General features: G+C 45.0%; 1 protein-coding gene across 2 annotated transcripts in view; it reads right to left on the reverse strand.

Moving 5' to 3' along the window:
* LOC142572989 (phospholipid-transporting ATPase ABCA3-like) overlaps positions 1-20,827 on the reverse strand; it is a 124,898-nt gene that overhangs the window by 41,555 nt on the left and 62,516 nt on the right. For both annotated transcript variants that reach the window (XM_075682475.1, XM_075682474.1), the window contains exon 18: positions 1,700-2,002. In XM_075682475.1, coding sequence (XP_075538590.1) covers positions 1,700-2,002 — 303 coding nt within the window. The remainder of the gene's footprint in view (positions 1-1,699; positions 2,003-20,827) is intronic.

Here is a 20,827-nt window from a genome sequence, read left to right on the forward strand (position 1 = left end):
CGAAAATATCGGATACATCAGTGTGGTCACTTTTTCGTCCATTGCTAGTAGCACCCTTGGTAGAGCATTAAGCACTTCAGCAAGGATGGCGTTTCTCTTTGAAGTGTCGTATCGCATTTCCGAAATGCTGTCGCTGAAGTCCCAGTTTGCCCCTATTTGGAGAACGCAAAAAAAAAAAGAAACAGTCGCAGGGGGCTTCATCTGACGAGTAGGGAGGATGTTACAGCGCAGCGATGGAACTGCGGGCCAAAAAATCACGCACTATCAACGGAGAATGCGCAGGGGCATTACCGTGATGCAGAATCAGGAGTCACCCTTGGACAAATTTAGTCGGACGGGATGCACATGATCTCTCAGAGACTTCAAAACCCCCAAGGATAAAGCTGCATTGACCGTTGGACCTTACGGTACAAATTCGTAATGTACAATTTCATGGAAGTTAAAAAAAACGTGATCAAATGGACAATTTTGCTCTGTTTTCTGCACTTTTTTTTGGCCTTGGCGCATCTTTATTTTTCAACACCTTGCTCTGCGACTTCTGCTCGACGCTGTATTCGTGAATTCAAGTTTTGATAACCCTTTTGCGAAGAATTCATCACTGTCGTCTCAGGTTTTCCAATCAATGCAACATTATTTTTTCCGCAACTTTTCCTAGGGAGTAAGCAGTTTCGTAATCATTTTAGGCCAGAAAATTGTAGTTTCCAAGCTTCTAGTCATAATTCATTGAACAGATAACTTCACAAATCACGTGCTTCTGATATCATTCTAACAGTAATTCGGTGGTCACTCAGCACAACGGAACTCACACGATCTATTTTTTCATCTTTGCACAACGTGTACAGGTGTCCTGATTTTGCATCGTCCTGAAGGTGTTCATGACCTTCCCGAATACGTTGGACCCACTTGAACACAGTTCTTTCCCTTTAAGGTCATGCGTTCGATAGGCCTTTTGCAATACTTGATGAATTTCTGCTGCATTCTCGCCCAATTTAACAAGAAATTTGACATTGATCGTTTGTTTTGTTTAGTCGTTGACCTCCCTTCTGAATATGAATAAAAATGGGTTGCACAAAAGTGCGCGCATAAAATCCTGCCTTATCATTCAGCGAGCTGGCTCGTACCAGACGTCTATGGTTTATTTTCGAGTGGGGATAGTGAGAGATGGCGCGGCTACACATTCTCTAATTTTTGAAGACTCACTGCATGATCTTTCGAAACAGAAGTCTTGTACCTATGTATACGTAACGACCCCGCCTCCATCTCTTCTCTGCGATCTACGTGGAAGTAGGTCGCAGCGCCGACCAGCGAAGTAGCCACCGGGCTTCAATGTCCATGGTGATCCTTGAGCAAATCATTTTTTTAACCAAGTAGCTCTCAGCCTCCTCCAGTTCAAGCAACTTTCAAGCAACTCATCGGTGTAGGAGCCACTGTGAAAAGTCACCGAAGCATAGTGCTTTCATAAGTAGAGCGGGGGCGCTATGTTAACATTCGTTGTTAAGGAACTCCTTTATGATCCCAAAAGCCCCTCTTTGAGCGCAAGGTCATAGAAGCGTTATTCAAAGTGCATATATTTGGTCTCTAGAAGCGTGCCGCTAACGCAGGTAGACGTGAGATACGACTTGGCGACCCAGCTCCAAACAAACCACCGATCGCTCCCCCCCCCCCCCCGTTCCAGTGAAAAAAAAAAAAAAAAGCCAACCGGGGCAGCCTTCGACCATGCGGTCCCAGTACTCGGTCTCGTTGGGCGTGAAGCGCGTGGTGCCGAACTGTCTCGACTCGTGGTTGCAGAGCATGACAAGCAGGTCAATGGGCAAGTTGCAGCACACCAGCTGTCCCAAGAGCCGCTTGTTGACGTTGCCCACTCCGCGGTTCACGGCGAAATTTGGCACTACGCGCAGCGGAAGTTCCAGCTTGCCCAAGACGCGGTGGAAGCGCGACTTCTCCTTGAGTGCCAGGACCACGCTGTTGTCGAACAGGAACAGCACGATGCTGGTCACCGTGCCTGGAAAAGGAAAAACAAACAGGCATGTCGGCGGCTCTCTCACTTCGCTGAAGTTATTCGCGCGCGACACTTGGGATTCACGTGCTGTTAATTAAGCGGAGCTTGTTATTCGAAATGTAAATGTGGGATGGACGGATTTGCCGTCGGCTTTGGATTCGATAGGCAAGAGATGAAATCATGAACGCATCCACTGTAAGAGCGGTAGGATTGCTGACCCTAATTTAGCGAAGGAATACCGCTACACCAGTCCTGTGGTGTGGCTTGGAACATCAAATCACTAGACTCGGTCAATAAAGCACGCACTACGCGGAATATAACGCAAAACACACGTAAAAAATAATGATTCGACCGTGTGTCGGCTGATGTAACGAATAAGGAGGAGGCTACACTCAAGGTCGTGTCGGCTACACGACCTTGAGTGTAGCAGAGGCTACACCCTTGCTACACCCTCTGCTACACCCTCAAGGTCGTGTCGGCTACACGACCTTGAGCTGAGTGTAGCAGAGGCTACACCCTTGTCGCTGCCGCAGTGGGCACTGCGGCAGCGACAAGGGCAACGTGCCTAGAAATTATTTCTGCTTCATGATACAGGTCACGGCTGTTCTACTTGGGAATCATCTGACTGTCCACAACGGAACGCAAGACGCCGCACGTGTCGATTGGTTTATCGTGAGGCACCCTGCATCAATGATCGACAGCTGTCGGGTCTCCGAAAGTGCACCATTCATAGAGTCACAGACAGAGACTGCGTGACGATTCACAGGAGCAACGACTCATCACGTGACCCCTCCGAAGGCTACAAAAGCATCGCCAGAAACCTGGATCTTCAGTGGGCACTGCGGCAGCGACAAGGGCAGCACGCCCAGAAATTCTTTCTGCTTCATGATACAGGTGAATAGTTACCTATCTGGATATTGTTACATAAGCGATAATCGTTATTTGATGCTGCTGCCCTACCCACTGGGTGTAGAACCTGTGCTAACACGTATTTATTCACTGCCGGTTGATTTGCTCGTTTACCGTGTCCAACTTTTTTGGATACGAGGATTTAGTTCGCGTGAGTGCCACCACGTGGTGTAGTGACCTTAAACTTTTCAAACTTTCCGTGGTGGCGCGTGGTGACGTCAACAAAACAAAAATAAAATATTTCAAAGCTATCCCTGCGCGCTGAACTCCGCCACAGCGCTTGTCCCGCCGGCGTTATCAGTGTTCTTGATAAAGCGTAGCAGCTCGTCGCCTGGAAATGACTTATATTTAGTCGCGACGAGCGATGATTGATTCTGGGCTTTTGATACGGTTCTTTTCTTTTTGTTCTTTTCCTTTTTATTTTTGTCTTTTTGATCCTACGGAGTAAGCAAGCTAGGTTAAACGTCAGAAGCACTCCGCGGCAGCATTTCTTCAGTCGGCACACATGGTTGACGTCCGAACATCGCACAGCGTCTACAAGAGACGCTGTCGTGGACGGCTTTTGATTTTGACCTATCGATTTCATTAAGTTGCCCCCAGTTATTTCGCTAGTGACTTTGCTATCCACACATGGGCTACCGCCGCAGCTGCAAATCGAAATATGCTTAAGTATTAAGATATATACATGGATATGATGGTTTTGCACCTTGACGCAAAAGTCACGACACAAGAATTGAGCAAACTGTCTCTGTGTCGTCGTCCGTTAGCTTGCTATGCAAATATTGCACTAATGAGTGCCATTCTTAAGCATATAAACTGATAGTCTAAAATTTATGTGGATCCCATGTATGTGCGAATGGATGTAAGCGAAGCTTTCTGTATTGCTTATTGTCACTTTCGTAAGCAATTTCCACAGAGTAGTCAGGCACCCTCTAATGAAATGCTGTCAATGTTTGCCTGATTACGCCCGCCATTGCGATGCACATAAACGTAACTTCAACTCATTTTCTCAGAAATAAACTCTGAACGAAACGCTTACGTCGTCCTGAACAAGATCAACAAGCGCCGTAGCACTCCATCTTATGATGCTCTATTCGCAAGCTTATTTTCGTGTTTTCTTTCGGGGGGGGGGGGGGGGCGATGTGCTCTTGTACCATAGAAAGGTCCCTCGGTCGTCTCTGACGTGCTCGTTTTTATTTTCAAGCACCCAATGAAAACTCTCATCGCTGCAACTCCATGATGTCCTGGTGGCAGGTCACCATGACGTGTCGCGCAAATATGACCACGCTGATTATTTGGGTTGACATATACTATTTTGTGCGTCATACTTCGCCACATTCATTTTTCAAACTACGCCAGAGCTCGAAAAGGCCGTCCAACTCACTGGGCCCCTTTCCTCTGTTTATTTCCGCAAAGTGTGTGTCTATCGCTGTGGTTACCAAATACGCCAAACGGTGTGCCACCACTCAAGCCTTTATGGCGATCTGAGCAGCTGAAGTCGCAGGCTTTCTTCAACACGGCGTCGACGTTCAATATGGCTATCCTCAAGTACATTTCGCGGACTTCGCTCACCGCCTTCTCTCCGGTGTCATCTCTTACACTACTCGCTCCTGCTAGACACAACACAAACACGCAACGACCTTAATGAAGTATCAATTACACGCTAGTTGACATGCTGTCGATGTACATTTCCGCTGAGCACCGGGATTCATTCATGAGCACCGGAGGGGTCATTCACCCGACCTTCTCCCCGGATTCGTCGATGAGAGTATCGACCTCTCCTGCCCGTGCTTGGTATTGCAGGAGGAGGGGCCCTCTCTCCGTGCCTGTCACGTGTCATCGATGGAAGCAAGATCCCGCCCACACTTGTAGAGAGCTATTTAAGGGGCTCCGAAATGTACTTTGAGATACTTCTTACTTGAGACTTTACTTCATGCTTTTCTTATTTTCTTTCAACTACCTTTGAATAAACAGTGCAAGTTTCGCACTAGCAAATCGTCTCGCCCCTGCTTGGTCGCCATGATCTACCGGATGCCTGCAGCCCGCCGACAACGCCACGCTACCCAATAAGTAATGTCGGTCGAGCTTCGTTAGGCAGGCGCCGCTACTTCTCGGCAGCAGTACGGTACGCTACCCTGGAGTACGCAGCAGTGTGGACTCTGTATCACATTTGTCCCGGAGAGTAGGCGTAAGCGGGGAAGTGCTCGCTCTCTCTTTCTTACACACACACACACACACACACACACACACACACACACACACACACACACACACACACACACACACACACACACACACACACACACACACACACACACACACACACATACGCGCACGAATGCTCGCACACACACATACGCGCACGAATGCTCGCACACACACACATACACGCACAGACACACGCTCGTGCTCGCACGCACGCTCGCACACATACACACACATACACGCACACGCACGCACGCTTGCATGCACAGACACGCACGCACGCTCGCACACACACGCACACAAACGCACACACGCACGCATGCTTGCAAGCGCACACACACACACACACACAAACACACACACACACACACACACACACACACACACACACACACACACACACACACACACACACACGCACGCACACACACACACACACACACACACACACACATATATATATATATATTCGCCGGCATTCACATTTATACGCGTCCACACGTGCACACACGCGCAACAAGGTACGTACGCAGGCACACGGAACTGCATGCACACACAAACGCGTCTATGCTCTCACAGGCATACACGCACTCGTGTGCACGCAGATTCAAATACGGAGGCACAAACACGCGTGCACAAGCAAATGCAAGTACACACGCACGTATGCTCAAGGCGTGTACACGGATATACACTGCCTCTCCTCCCCTGCTGCCTCGCAAAACATGTGCATGCGAACAGGCTGAATGGCACTCGGTAAGCAATTACCGTTCAAAACTACAGCTGTAACGAATCGCTTTACGGTTTAAATATTGCGCTTCTTCAAATCTATGTGCCCTCTGCGGAGAGGGTGCAAGACCATTTGCTCCTTTGGTGTGACATAACCACCCATCCCCGACCAAAACACTGCCTTAACGCACGACCAATGTTCCGACTAAGAGCCATAAATACATTGTTGTTAAAAAGACTACCCTATTGGCGCATACAGTTGAAACTTGTTGATACTCGGCTATTATATAAAAATAAAATTGTTTAAAATTTTGCCCATTCAGTTACGCATGTGCATTGCTGTAAGGTTCCACAGGGTGGTGAAGGTGCAATGTCCAGAATTCCTGAGTATGTCCATGCTACAAGGCACGATAGCATATATGTTTTCTTTAACGTAACACAAAGACATGCGCATGCTTGTTGTTATGTTCTCCGAGGAATATAATATAATGAAAGCAATGAATTAACAAATAAGCAACCCATTCCTACGTTTTAGGAAGCAAAAATAGAAAATATAATATTTCAAGAGCCCTCCTGAAAAAAAAAAAAACTGAAGCCAAATCATGAGTTTCGTATTTCGGCCATCTGGTGGAACGCTGTCGAACTCAGTCCTACGTGGCGTTAAAAAAAACACGGCCGCATCGAAACCACTGCCAGCATGACGCGAAAGGAAAGGCGCGAGCGATGAAACGACTCGGCCACGGCTTCCATTGCAAAATCTTTAATCGCTCTGGGAACAGAATTCTTCGTTGGCACAGTGTGATCACTGCATTTGGCTCGTGTGGATTGTCTTCCAGAACATGTCTGTCACTTGCCTTTTTTTCAAAAATCGACCTGCAACTTTTGTTATTCGCGAAAGATCCGCTCATTCCATTGAAAACGCGCTAGCTTCGTGCCGGGGTCGCTTGGGGCGCTAGTTCGTACGTGTCCAGAAAAGCTGGATATGGGAGATATTGAGGCGAACCCTAATCCCCGTGATAGCGAAATGTCAGCTAAAATCTTAGAGGGCCAAGCCAAAACACATTCCTGCATTGAAAAAATACAGACAACTCAACATGCGATGGAAAAGAAAATTTGTTCGCTAACGGAGCGCATAGACAAAGTTGTTTGAACTAGAAAACGTCACGGCGCTAACCGCCAAAGTTCAAGAAATAGAAGCAACAGTTACACGGTTAAACAAAGAGATTGCATCCCTGATGAGCAAGGTAGATGAGCTAGAGAATAGGAGCCGCCGAAACAACCTGGTTATATCATAGAAGAGCCACGTGGCGAAAGTGCAGATGGCGTATTAAAAAAAAATAAAATATGAAATTTTCAAAGACACACTACAGGTTACAGTCATGGGAATCGAAAGATGTGATTGAATCGGGCAGAAGGCCGAAAATAAATGCCGTCCTGTTATTCTAATGTTTCTGGACTACCGAGAGACGACAGCTGTATTAAAGAACTGCAATAAATCTAAGGGAAGTATGGTGTCGATTTCGGAAGAATTTTCCTACAGGATAAGAGAAATAAGGAAAAAAATTGTGGGGCACATCAGCTAACGAAAAGAAAAACGGACCCGAAGTGAAACTTTATTTTTGATAAACTAAGCGCGGATGACGTCATGTTCGTGTGGAACGAAACTACCGGTTCACACTATAAGTTAAACAAAAAGGCTAATTGACGGCCAAAGCATGATGTACTGTCACTGAAAGTTCTTAATGTAGACTGCAGGAGTGTCGATAACAAGGTTACTGAGCTAGAGGCATTGTTGTTGACCCATAGCATTGATATAGCCATCCTCAGTGAAATATGGTTAAATGTATCCGTTTATGACAGTGGATTCGTGCCCGCTGACTACAGCGTACATAGAAAAAAAACGCGAGAGTAAGGGTAGCGGGGTGGCTATTGTTTTTAACAAATCCTTAGGCAAAGAAAAAAATGCCTGATGTACCTGGTGTCGAGCTAGGATATCTTTTGCAAAGTGTATTGTGGTAACACCAGGTACGTTATAGGCGCTATTTACAGGCCTACTGGTTCTGTTGTTGGCATCCTCGAAAACCTAAGAAATGATCTATATACACAAGTCAGACTTCGGGACAAAACAATCCTATCAGGCGATTTCAATCTGTCGGAGGCGGATTGGTCAACATTCACAGCCCGAAACCGAAATGGTAATCACTGTGAAATAATGATAGATATGGCCTTTGCGTTCGACTTACTGCAAGTAGTTCAAAGTTACACCAGGATTCAGGGTAACGCAAAGTCCATACTTGACTTGTTTTTTGTAAGTGATCTAATTACAGCCGAACTTTCCTGTGAGGTAATACCCGGTATCTCGGACCATTCTGCAGTATTGCTAGAATTGACTAGTGCAGCAATCAAACGTAATAGTCGAGCAGATTATGTCTCTATTATTGACATGCTTTCCTTTAAATTCGATATTTTCTCATCCTATTCTGGAGATACGAACAATATTTGGCATTAATTCAAAATAATTGTAAAAGAATGCATCGATAGATATGTTCCCCGGATTGTAAAGAAGTCGAAGCGCAAAAACGCCTGGATATCTCGGGACTCATTGCGGTTACAAAGGCAACTCAAGAGACTAACAAAAAAAAAACAAAAAATCTACAAATTCTTCCTGTACTGCGCAGAAAATAGCGGATATTGCATTACAGCTAAAACACTAGTAAGAACTGACAAACAAAGGTATATCGGAGAGTCCGTACCAAATTTTATACGCACGTCCCCCGAGAAATTCTGGCGGCACATACGCCCTACTTCTAGCGATTGTGATGTCTTTGATATCGAAGGTGTACAAGTAGATGACGCAAAAAAATCTCAAATGCCTTCAGTGAGCAATTTAAGAGCATTTTCACTGTTGATAATGATGTATTACCACACGTTGATGCAAATTTCCCACCCATTCCAGATGTCCTAATTAGTGAAGCTGGAATTTTGAGTATGCTCTTAAAATTCGATGTAAACAAGTCCCCAGGGCCAGATGACATACCAAACACATTTTTTAAGAGATACGCAGAATGGGTCTCATAATACTTGTGTGTTCGTTTCTATATATCCCTATCTGAGGGGCAAGTTCCGGATGACTGGGGAATCGCCAGAGTAAAACCTATCCATAAGAATGGGAGGAAAGACTGTATAAAGAACTGTCGTCCGATTTCCTTAACCTGTACGGCATGTAAACTTTTAGAACATATTATACATAACCACATAACGCAGTTCCATGGCAAACATAATATTTTAACAAAGTATCAACATGGATTTCGACAAGGTTATTCTACGTGTACCCAGCTAGCAGAAACTATACATGACTTTGCACTTTCAAATAATAACGGAAAACAAACCGATGTAATTTTTATAGACTTTAGAAAGCGTTTGATAATGTCTCTCATAAGAAGTTATTGCACAAATTAGGGAAAATGTTAAATAACCACCAACTTTTAAACTCGATTGCCGCATACATTAACAATTGAAAACAGTATGTTGTCTTTATTGGAGAAACTTCTGAAGTGGTTGGTGTGTACTCATGAGTTCCCCAGGGGTCAGTACTTGGACCCCTTCTTTTTATTTTGTTTATTAATGATATTGTCTGCAACATCCCTGTCAAAATACGATTATATGCCGATGACTGCGCGATTTATACGGAAGTGAACAGTACAGCTGACCAAATTATTTTAAATGTTACACTCAACAACATTGTTCAGCGGTGTGATATGTGGCAAACGTGAATTAAGTATGAAAAAAGAGCGTTCATGAGAGTTACTCACAAAAAAGTCCATTAACTTTAATCTATTCTATCAACAGCAGTGTTCTTCACGAAGTATCTCATTGCAAATATCTGGGCCTTTGGATAACAAATAACTTAGACTGGACTAAACACATTATGTCGTAAGAAATGCAAACTGTAAGTTGTTCTTTTTACGAAGAGCTTTAATATTTACTACTCCTGATGTCCGCATGACCGCATATCAAGCGCTTATTCTCCCATCATTAGATTATGCAGCCATAATCTGGGACCCCTTCACTCGGACCGATATTAACAAGATTGAAAGCGTACAAAAAAGGGGTGTGCGATTTATATAGAACAGCTTTGGATGTTCTTCTGCTTCTGCCCTTTTAACCAGAGCCAACTTGCCACAAGTAACCCCAAAAAACCGGTCAGCTAGGCTAAAATTTATGTATCAAATTGTGAAGGGGCTTTATAAATTAGACACTTCAGACGTAATAAGATTTTCATCCGGGTATGCCACTAGACAACGACACATATTAACAATTGCTCCGTTTCGCACACGTAACAACTCCTTTAATTACTCTTTCAGCGGACACTAACTGAATGGAACCAGCTTACTAACACCCAAGTTCAACAGCCTTCACTTACCTTGTTTACATAGTGTAACTTAGTATTTACCGTATACCTTCTATTTTAGTTTATATTAGTTTATTTACTCTTATGTACTCAAAAGAAAGTAATAAATATTCCGACCATAGCTATCGATAGTTATCCCGTCAAACCTTCTAGTCATTATCGTTTCTTTGGGGTTGTCCTTTATTCCAACGTAAAGTACACTACCCATGTTTCACATCTAAAGCAAAAATTTGGATATGGTATCCGGATTCTTATAAAAGCATGTCCATACTTTAGACTGCCAAACTTGCTTTCTTTTTATAATGCATTCATTCAGAGTCACTTCACCTACTGCATTGCGACTTGGGGCAACACATATAGCTCTCATCTTGTTCCTTTACAATACGACCAGCACCAGGCCATCCGCATTATTAATTTCCAGTCACCCCGATGTAGTGCATCTGCTCTTTTGCAAGAGCATCGCATTCTCACAATTCGTTAACTATTTCAATTAAACATGGCAATCCTTGTCAATAATTCCCTTCACTCAAACATTCCCCAAATAATCTTTACCACTGAACAACTTGCTAATCATAATAATATTCGATTTGCATTAGCGAACAACTTATTACCTAAAATCAGAACTAATTTTGGCAAATTCTCTTCTTCGTTCACAGCAGTCTTACTGGAACTGTATTCCAACGGACATAAAGCTGTCTCCTGGTATAGGCAGTTTTAAAAAGCATTTATTCTCATATTTACTTAAGAGGAAGCTTTAGCTCGGGCCCAACTCCGACGCGGCCTATTCAAATACATGTAAAACGCAAAAACGTTTTTATGAGATAACCCCTGGAACGATTTCGATGAAATTTGTTGCATTTGAAAGAGAAAGTTAAATTCTAGTGACTGTTGGAAGCCGAATTTCGATTTAGGGCTTGAATTTTCTTAAAACGATTTTCAAATATTTGACCGTTTGAAAAAAATAGAAGCACGAAGTTTACAAATTCATAGCTCTGCATCAAGAACTTATATCGCGGTTCTGTAAACGGCATCTATTAGATCATTCAAAGCGGACAAATTCAATATGTCATTTTACATCTTACGTGAATTTGTTACGTTGGTTACAACGGTTTTGCAAAAGTTGTATTTTCGTATGATTAAATTTTTTTTATATTCTAGTGTAACATATCAATTTTGTCCGCTTTAGATGTACTATTAGATGCAATTCACAGAATCGTATTACCATTTTTAGTGGTTGAGTTACAGAGTTTTAAACTTGATAGTTTCGTTTTTTGAAAATGTTCGATTTTTGCCAATTTTTAATAAAAAATTGACGACCTAACTCAAAAATTCGAAACCAACAGTCACTAGATTTTAGGTTTGTCTTTTAAGTGCAACAAAACTAGTCAAATTTGGTGCAGTGGTTGCCGAGAAAAACGAATTCTCCTTTTACATGTATTTAGATAGGAGCACTCGAGCTAAAGCTTCCTCTTAACTTGTGAATGCTGTAATGTAATTTAACATGTTCTGTTTGCTTCATTATGTGTAAACCATTATATCTCTAACATTTCACATTTCGTCACATTTCACCATTTCGAAACATTTCATCATATCTGTCTATTTGTTTCCTTGTGTCAGTTATTGTTAGAACACTGCCTCTAGGCTACATTTCACTTCCCATGATTTGTTTTGTTTTTAATTCAGTACATGATGTAATTCTGTACAGCGTTATGCCATGTTTTCAGCTTACTTGTTTTATTGCATTAATACATGTTAACAATTCTACCTCTTTGCTGTATTTGCATTAACCTGAATTATTTTGTCACTTTTATTTGTTCGAAACGCAATTCTGTGTACTATCATATAATGTTTCGGTTCCTTTGCTGTCATCTGTAGTTATTTGTAGACAACTTTAAAACTTTGCTGCATTTGCTGTAACCTAACCTGTTTTGAATTAGAACAGCAGGTCCCCCTGCAGCCTTAAGCTTTGGGACCTCCTTCTGTATATCTTGTTACTGTGATATTATTTTCGAGAATGAATAAATAAAGTTCTTCTTCTTCATGTTGGTTGCCTATTTTGTGATGTTTTCAACATTTGTACCCTCCTGCCAAAATCTCCAAAGTGGGATTGCAGTATCAATAAATAAAATAAATAAAAAAATCAGAATAATCAAAATTTTACCGCCATTGAGGGGACGCTCGTGTCATCTGTGCATATAATTTTTGATGTTACATTGACTTTAAAGAATTCTGATACACTGATAAAGAGAAGAAATTACGTAGAGTTAGCACTCGACAGTACTAGCTGCAGCAGCAAGAACTGAAGAGGAAGCTTTAAAGGGGTAAACTCCGATGCCTCCATCCTATTCAAATACATGTAAAAAGCAGAAATGCTTGCATGAGATAATATCTACACCAATTTGAAAGATATTTATTGCATCTAAGAGGGAAATTTAAGTTCTAGTGACCAAAAGAAGCAGCATTTTGATGCAAGCCCTGCATTATTTTACAAATATTGCCACAAATTACTAAGCTAAAAAAAGTCAGGAGCATGAAATGTACAAGTCTAACTCTATAAAAAAACTAGATATCGCAGTTCTGTAAATTAAATACGTTAGAGCATCTAGAGCGAAGGAATCAGATATATGGATGTATATCTTATTTATTTATTTATATTTTTTATATAGCTTAGGCGAATTTGTTACAATGCTTACAAGCGCTTTGCAAACGTTTTACTCATATATAAGTGGCGCATTTTAAAGCCATGTATAATACATCAATTTGATCCGCTTTTAGACGTACTATTAGGTACAAATAAGAAAATTGGGGCATCTCTTTTTATTGGTGAGTCACTGAGTTGCAAACTTGATATTTTCATCCTCCGAAAATTAGCGATTTTCAATCGCCGGCCTAAATGAACAATTCCTTTCAATAAGATTTATTTGAAATGCAGCAAGCCTTATCAATGTTGGCGTGGTAGTTGCCGAGAAAAACAGTTTCTCTTTTACCATAAATTTAGGTAGGAGCCTCTGCGCTAAGGCTTCGTCTTCAAAGGGGTTAAATGGGCCCTGAACCACCCCTCTGCCTTAGTGAAGAAAAACTGTTTGCGAATAGCGTGCGCTGCTGTGAACATCTTAGCCAAATTCCGCGATCGCGTGCGGTTGCAAAACGATTTTTCCTTAAACACGTTCTTTTCAAGTGAGGCATTCTCCTCAACCGTTTCGAAGCTGCCGGCGCCTTGTATATGTCGTCGTATGCAAGATTTGTCTAGCAATTGTAAAGTCGTTTCCCGAGTTGCGCATCGTCGAGTTGCGTCGCCATCGTAGTCGAAGTTCGTTGCGTTGGGAATCCTTTCAACGCGATTCCGCATTGCGGCACTCATCGCTTAGCCTATGAGCGCGCTGTCGAGGTATACCGGCGAGCATAAAGACTCTCGGAAATATTGTGATTGCCGCAGAGGCAAGCGCGAAAGGAAATGTGGTACTTTCCACTCGGTGCGAGGAAACAGAGCCACGCGCATCTGCCTATACACGGTGGCACAGCAAGGGGATCAGACGCCGTGAACTCAATCGTAAGTTGAGAGGTAGGCTCCGAGTTCGGCGCGTCTTAGGCTCCAAAATCGGAAGTTGTGGCATCTACGCGAACATCCAAAACGAAATTTGACGGGGTGCGCCAAGGTGACATTCAGAATAGCTGGAGCGTCGTAGGTACGACCGGCTCCGCCGTAGCCTTTGCAGTCGAAGGCATCGGAGGAGGAGTGGGAGCACCGCGAAGGGGATCAAAGGCTGTTTCATTACCAATATCTCCGATTGTGCTGAGCGGATTAAAGTAATTTTTTTTTATTTAGCGTTGATTCAGGTACAGTGAAGAGGTCTTGGATGATAAAAGTAAAGGCATAGCATTGTTTCCGTACATCTCAACGGTGAGCTAGCATAGCGTACAATATAACGTAAGTACATACAATCAATAGCATACATTTACATACATAGCATACATCTTTAACATACGTGCAGAAATACGTATATCATTATACAATTTTCTACGTAGGAACAGTTTGGGCCCAAAAGAGGTTTTGCATTAAGAAAAAGAAAAGATTATTATATGCAAGCACAATATGAAGCTCTCTTTACAAAAAATAATTAAGTTTATTGGCACAGTCTCAAGCAGAACGAGAAATAAAATATATTTTCATATCATTTTTAAAGCAGTTCAATGATTTAGGTTTTGCGCAATAGTGATCGTGCTTGGATGTGCATTTATGAAGGGTGGAACTAAATATGCTAGTTGTTCTGTACCGAAGCTGGTCCTGCAGAGGGGAACTCTAAAATGGTCATGCCTGAAATTGTACTGGGTGATACTTGAGAGGTACTTTTGATAAAAAATGAGTGCATCTTTCACATGTGCACCTCATATATTTATAGCGAGATTATATTCATGTAGGTGATTAATATTTTAAAATGTTATGTTTCAAGAAAAGATATCGCATGATCCCGGCGTCCATGGTTTTCAATACAGCGAACTGCTTGCTTTTGTAGACATATGATTTGATTCAATGTTGACTGGCATGTAGACCCCCAGGTCAACAGGCAATAACTAAGATGACAGTATATTAAGGCATGATACAGACGGCGTGCCAACAAAATAGGAACAAGGTACGTAATTCTAAGCAATGTGGCTATTGACCTACAAATACCACAATGAATCGTCGTTACATGAAGTGTAAATTCAGCTTTTCATCAAGAAAGAACATCTAAACATCTGAAAGCTGAAGTCCGCTCGATTATTGAACTTGAAACAAATGGCGTAGCCATCAGGCTTCTGTCTAGACTTAAAAACCACAGATTTGATTTTAATGACATTTAAATATAGCTGGTTTGCTCCTAATCAAACTAAAAGTTGGTCTAACCAATTATTGGCTGCTCTTTCGAGCACGTGTAGTATGTTACCTGAGAAAACCAAAGCCATGCCGTCAGCATACAAGACTATTTGGAATAAGCGGTATGTTTACAATATTGTTTACGTGTAGTTATAAAGTATAGTGGACCTAAAATTGACCCTTGAGGGACACCAAATGGTATTTTTTTCTTTTGCGAACAAGCGCCACTATAACATGCACTTATAGTATTATTGCTGGAAGATATATCTGAAATAGCCTACTTTAACGTCAAGTGCATTAATCGACTTCGATAAAAGTGTTTCAGGGCCACTTTTAAGCAAGGGGACAATCACAAACTGGCTTCAACAAAATACCATTACGAGCTCTCAAAAGCAAAATGAGATTAGAAAGGGAAATGAAATGGTAGCAAATATAGTTACGATCGCCTTATGCACGTCATGAAATCACCGAGGAGATATTTTTTGAATGTGCCAGATCAGAATATTGCATTCGTCACTTATGCTCAGTTTTACGCAATGGTGCTCTCCCTAAAGTCATGCAGCTGTATATATATTGTTTCAGTGCTTATACACATTATTTAGACGTCACTACATTATGAATTAATTAATTAATTAATTAATTAATTATTAATTAATTAATTAATTACTTTAAATGCTTATAGGACGTTAAAGGTAACAGTTGGGCAATATGTACTGAAGTGAAGAGGAATGACCCCGCGCTGCAGCCACATTGCCAGTCGTCCGGGAAGCGCAAGCTCGAGATTGCCTGAGCTGCTCTGGCTGAGACACGCTGCCTGCTGCTCTCTTGTACCATATTCATATTAGATTCTAGTGGAGGCGCTGCGGTTTTCCCCCCACCTGGAATTACGCACCCAAACCCTGCCATCTGTCATGCCTGCCGACCCCAGCCCGACATCCCCACCGGTTACTCCAGCCATCGTATGTGACGGTGCCCAGCGTCAGCAGGATCGTGATATCTTCAGCGGCCCCGATGAGAAAGACGTTGATGATTGGCTGGAATCGTATGAACTCGCCAGCAACACCAACAAATGGGACGATCCCCTCAAGCTCGGCAACACGATTTTTTATTTATCGGGCGTCGCCAAGCTGTGGTTCAAAAACCACGAAGCCGATCTCCGCACGTGGGCTACCTTCAAAACCAGCATCGCAGAACTTTTCGGCCGCCCTGGCGTGCGCAGACTTCGCGCTGAACAACGCCTACGAAGCCGATCCCAGCAAACTGGTGAAACATTCAGCAGCTACATAGAGGACATTGTCGACCTCTGCCGGCGTGTCAACCCGACGATGGTGGAGGCGGACAAGGTACGTCACATCATGAAGGGCATTTCCGACGATGCCTTTCATATGCTGCTGTACGAAAACCCAGGCACTGTTTCTCAGGTCATTGAGCTTTGCCAGAGTTTCGACGAGCTCTGCAGACAGCGTCATCTCACGCGGCGCCCCCCCCCCCCCCCCGGCGTCCGACGAAACCCTCGCGAGCATGACCGCGGCTCCTGAGACTCCCTGAGACTCCCTGCTTTGCTAGATAAAAGAGTTAGTGCTTGCTGAGGTCACTCGTCAGCCACGCCACCACCTTCACCTTTGCCGGCCAACCTTCGCCGGCCAACCTTCGCCAGGTCATCCACGAGAAAGTCTGCGCAGCTCTCCCTTCTGCCCGCGAGATTCCGCCGGTGCCTACAACTGTTGCATTTCCCAAGGTGACTGCGCCTCTCAGCTATGCCGAGGCTCTCGCGTGGCCACCACCTCACCTTTGCGTCATTCCCATCACCCACCACCTTTGCGTCATTCCCATCAGTCGTGCCACTGTGTCCAGCTCCTCACTTCGATCAGCCGCGGTACTCGCCCAGCAGTGGGCAATGGCGCACTCCTGACAAACGGCCAATATGTTTTGCGTGTGGTCTATTTGGCCACGTTGCACGATTTTGTCGCCTCCGCGCAGCGTCCGACCGCCGCAGCTTCGACGCCGCACCATACATTTCCCCATACCCGTCATCCTGCGCGTCTCAGAACACTGGCCAGATGTCTTCCTACTCCGACCACCGCCCTCTTGTTTACCGCCGTTCGCCATCGCCTCGACGCCGCTTGCTTTCACCGATGCGTCGTCGTCCTTCTACGCCGGAACGGGAAAACTAATCGTCGCAGTTCCAGAGGCAAGAACTGCGTCACCCACGAACAGACCAAGGCCTCTTCCTTCTCCGACTAATGTTATTGATGTATATGTGGACGGTGTCGCTGCACTCGCCCTCGTTGACACTGGTGCCGCAGTTTCAGTTATTAGTGCCCAACTTTGCAGTTCGCTCAGAAAAGTTACGAGGTCACTCTCAAACGTGTCACTTCGTACTGCCAGCGCAGACCGCATCACGCCTGCAGCTGCGCGTACTGCTCGCGTTGTGATCAACGGCCTCCTCTACATCGTCGAATTTTCGGTGCTGTATTCTTGTTCCCAATATATAATCTTGGGCTGGGACTTCCTTTCCGCTAATAAAGCCGTCATGGACTGTTCTCATGCTGAAGTGGAATTTCAAACGCTGTGTCATGCCCCACTCCTTGACGCTCGTGAACCTGAAGATAAAGTATTTGTTGCCGAAGACGTTACAATTCCACCGCACTCATCTGCCCTTGCCACAGTGTCATGCAACATTGTTGCTGATGCCAGCGCACTTTCTACACCATCTGAAATTTTCGCTCGTCGCAAATGTTCCGCGCTGCTTTTCGTTCATTTGGACGTTCGTGCCGGCGTCAGCAAACTGCTCGTCGCCAACCGATTTTCCTGTCCTCTAACTTTGCTTCGTGGGGAGTGCGTTGGCCGTGCCCAGATTGTCGACCCTGCTGCCATCATTGAATGACAACTGGTTCCATTGCCACTCATGAGTTCGCCGGAGTGACCTGAAACCCCGCACAGCCACCGACTTCGTCCGATGTTTTGCATAGCTCCATCGCCGACACGTTGACTGTTTCTCAACGCGCCCAGCTTCTACGCCTTCTCGACAAGTTCCGTTAGTCTTTCGACTGCCATCATGTTCCCTTGGGCCGCACGTCAAATGTTTGTCATCGCATCGCCATGGGTACCAGTGTGCCACTGCGACAAAGGCCATATCGTGTATTCGCGACAAAGCGCCGTGTTATCGACGACCACGTAGCTGACATGAACAAGCGCGGCGTCATTCAGCCTTCGGATAGCCCCTGGGTATCTCTCATTGTTCTTGTTAAGAAGAAGGATGGGCGATTTGATTCTGTGTCGATTACCGTCGTCTTAACAAGATAACTCGTAAAGTGGTTTACCCTCTTCCGAGAATTGACGACGCCCTTGACTGTCTCCAAGGCGCGGAGTTCTCTTCTATCGACTTACGCAGCGGCTATTGGCAAGTCCCCATGGCACCCGAAGACCAACCTAAAACGGCCTTTGTAACACCAGATGGCCTATATGAATTTCGTGCCATGCTTTTCGGGCTTTGCAACGCCCTCGCAACATTTGAACGTATGATGGACAACCTTTTGCTTGGTCTCAAGTGGAAAACGTGTCTGTGCTACTTAGATGATGTGGTTATGTTTTCGTCCGATTTTACCACCCATCTCTGTAAGCTGGAGGAAGTGTTACAGTGCCTAACTGCCGCCGACCTTCAGCTCAACCTGAAGAAATGCCACTTTGGCGCAAGTCAGCTCACCATCCTTGGACATGTAGTATCTAAACACGGTATTCTTCCTGACGCCGCCAAGCTCCGTGCAGTCGCTGATTTTCCCAAACCTTCCTCCGTAAGAAAACTTCGCAACTTCCTTGGCCTGTGTTCTTACTTTCGCCGCTTCATTCGGAATTTTGCGTCCATCACCGCTCCCTTGAATCAGCTTCTACGGAGCGATTTGAACGATTACGCCTGGTCGTCCGCTTGTGACGATGCCTTCCAAGAGTTGCGTCGTCTACTGACCTCGCCGCCTATACTGCGTCACTTCGACCCGACAGCTCCAACCGAAGTACACACCGAGGCCAGCGGTGTTGGAGTCGGCGCGGTGCTCTTACAGCGCAAATTTGGATTCCACGAGTACGTCGTTGCACACACAAGCCGCACCCTCACCAAAGCCGAGAATAATTATTCCGTTACGGAGAAGGAATGTTTGGCCATAGTCTGGGCACTTGGTAAACTTCGACCCTACCTCTATGGCCGCCGCTTCGACGTGATTACAGACCACCATGCACTTTGTTGGCTGTCCACGTTGAAGGACTCTTGAGGTTGATTAGCTCGCTGGGCTTTGCGGTTGCAAGATTTCAACGTGCGCGTTGTCTACAGGTCTGGCCGCCGCCAGACCTGTAGACAACAGACCTGACCTGTAGGTCGACGCGCTCTCCCGTTCGCCCGTGTCAACCGAAAGCGATGCCTGCCTCTCTGCCGTTGACCAAGTACTTGCGTTTCCAGCAGGCTGCGACATGGCTTCGAAGCAACGCAAGGATGCCTGGATTAGTGCTCTTATTCGTTTCCTTTCAAACCCGTCAACTGTTCCTTCACCTTCTCAACCTTTGCGCCGTCAAGCATCTGACTTCGAAATTCGGGATGGACTTCTCTATCGCCGGAATATCGTATCTGACGTCCGCAAGTGGTTGTTGTTCATATCTCGACATCTTCGTGCTGAAATATGTTCTGCCTTCTATACTGACCCGCAGCGTGCACATGCGGGTGTCTTCAAGACGCACACCCGGCTTCGCTGCAGGTTTTATTCTCGTGGCATGTACACCTTTGTGTGCAAGTACATTCGGTCGTGCCCTCAGTGCCAAAGCCTCAAGGTTCCTGCTCAGCATGTCTCTGGTCCACTCCAGCCAATACCGTGTCCTGCCAGGCCCTTGGATCGCATTGGCATTGACCTGTATGGACCCCTTCCAAGCCCGGCTTCGGGAAACCGCTCGATAGTCGTCGCCATCGACCATTTGACGCGATATGCAGAAACAGTCACTCTGCCTGCTGCCACCGCCCGTGATATAGCATCTTTCCTCCTGAAAAATTTTATTTCCGTCACGGTGCACCTCGCGAACTTTTGCGTGATAAAGGATGTGTCTTCCTCTCCGAAGTCGTAAACGCGCTCCTTGATGAATGTCGCGTCGTTCATCGCACCACCACCGCCTACTATCCCCAACCTAATGGTCTGACGGAAAGATTTAACCGCACCCTTGGCGACAGGCTCTCCAAATACGTCTCCTCTGATCACACTGATTGTGACCTCATATTGCCATTCATCACGTTCGCCAACAACACTGCACCACAGGCACCCACAAACTTCTCCCTATTCTTCTTCTTGTATAGCCGCGAACCTGCGACTGCCCTCGACACAATTATTCCGTACAGACCCGTCTCATCCGAATGTACGCCCTTCTCTGAAGCTGCCCACCGCGCAGAGGAATGCCGTCAGCTCTCCCGTTCCTTTACAGCCGTCGACCAATGGCAAGAAAAATCTTGACGATACGATGATCACCCGCATTGTCACTTTCATCCAGGCTCCCTTGTATGGTTTTGGATTCCTTCCGTTCCTGCTGGACTCTCATCCAAGCATGCCTCTAAATATCAAGGACCCTACCGAGTTGTAGCACAGACATCTCCTGTGAACTATATGTTGTCGATCCTGTCACGCCACCCACGGACCAACGGTGTCGTGGTCGTGAAAACGTCCACGTACAACGCCTGAAGCCGCATTACGAC

The sequence above is a fragment of the Dermacentor variabilis genome, chromosome 2 (assembly GCF_050947875.1).
Source record: "Dermacentor variabilis isolate Ectoservices chromosome 2, ASM5094787v1, whole genome shotgun sequence".
Lineage (NCBI taxonomy): Eukaryota > Metazoa > Arthropoda > Arachnida > Ixodida > Ixodidae > Dermacentor > Dermacentor variabilis.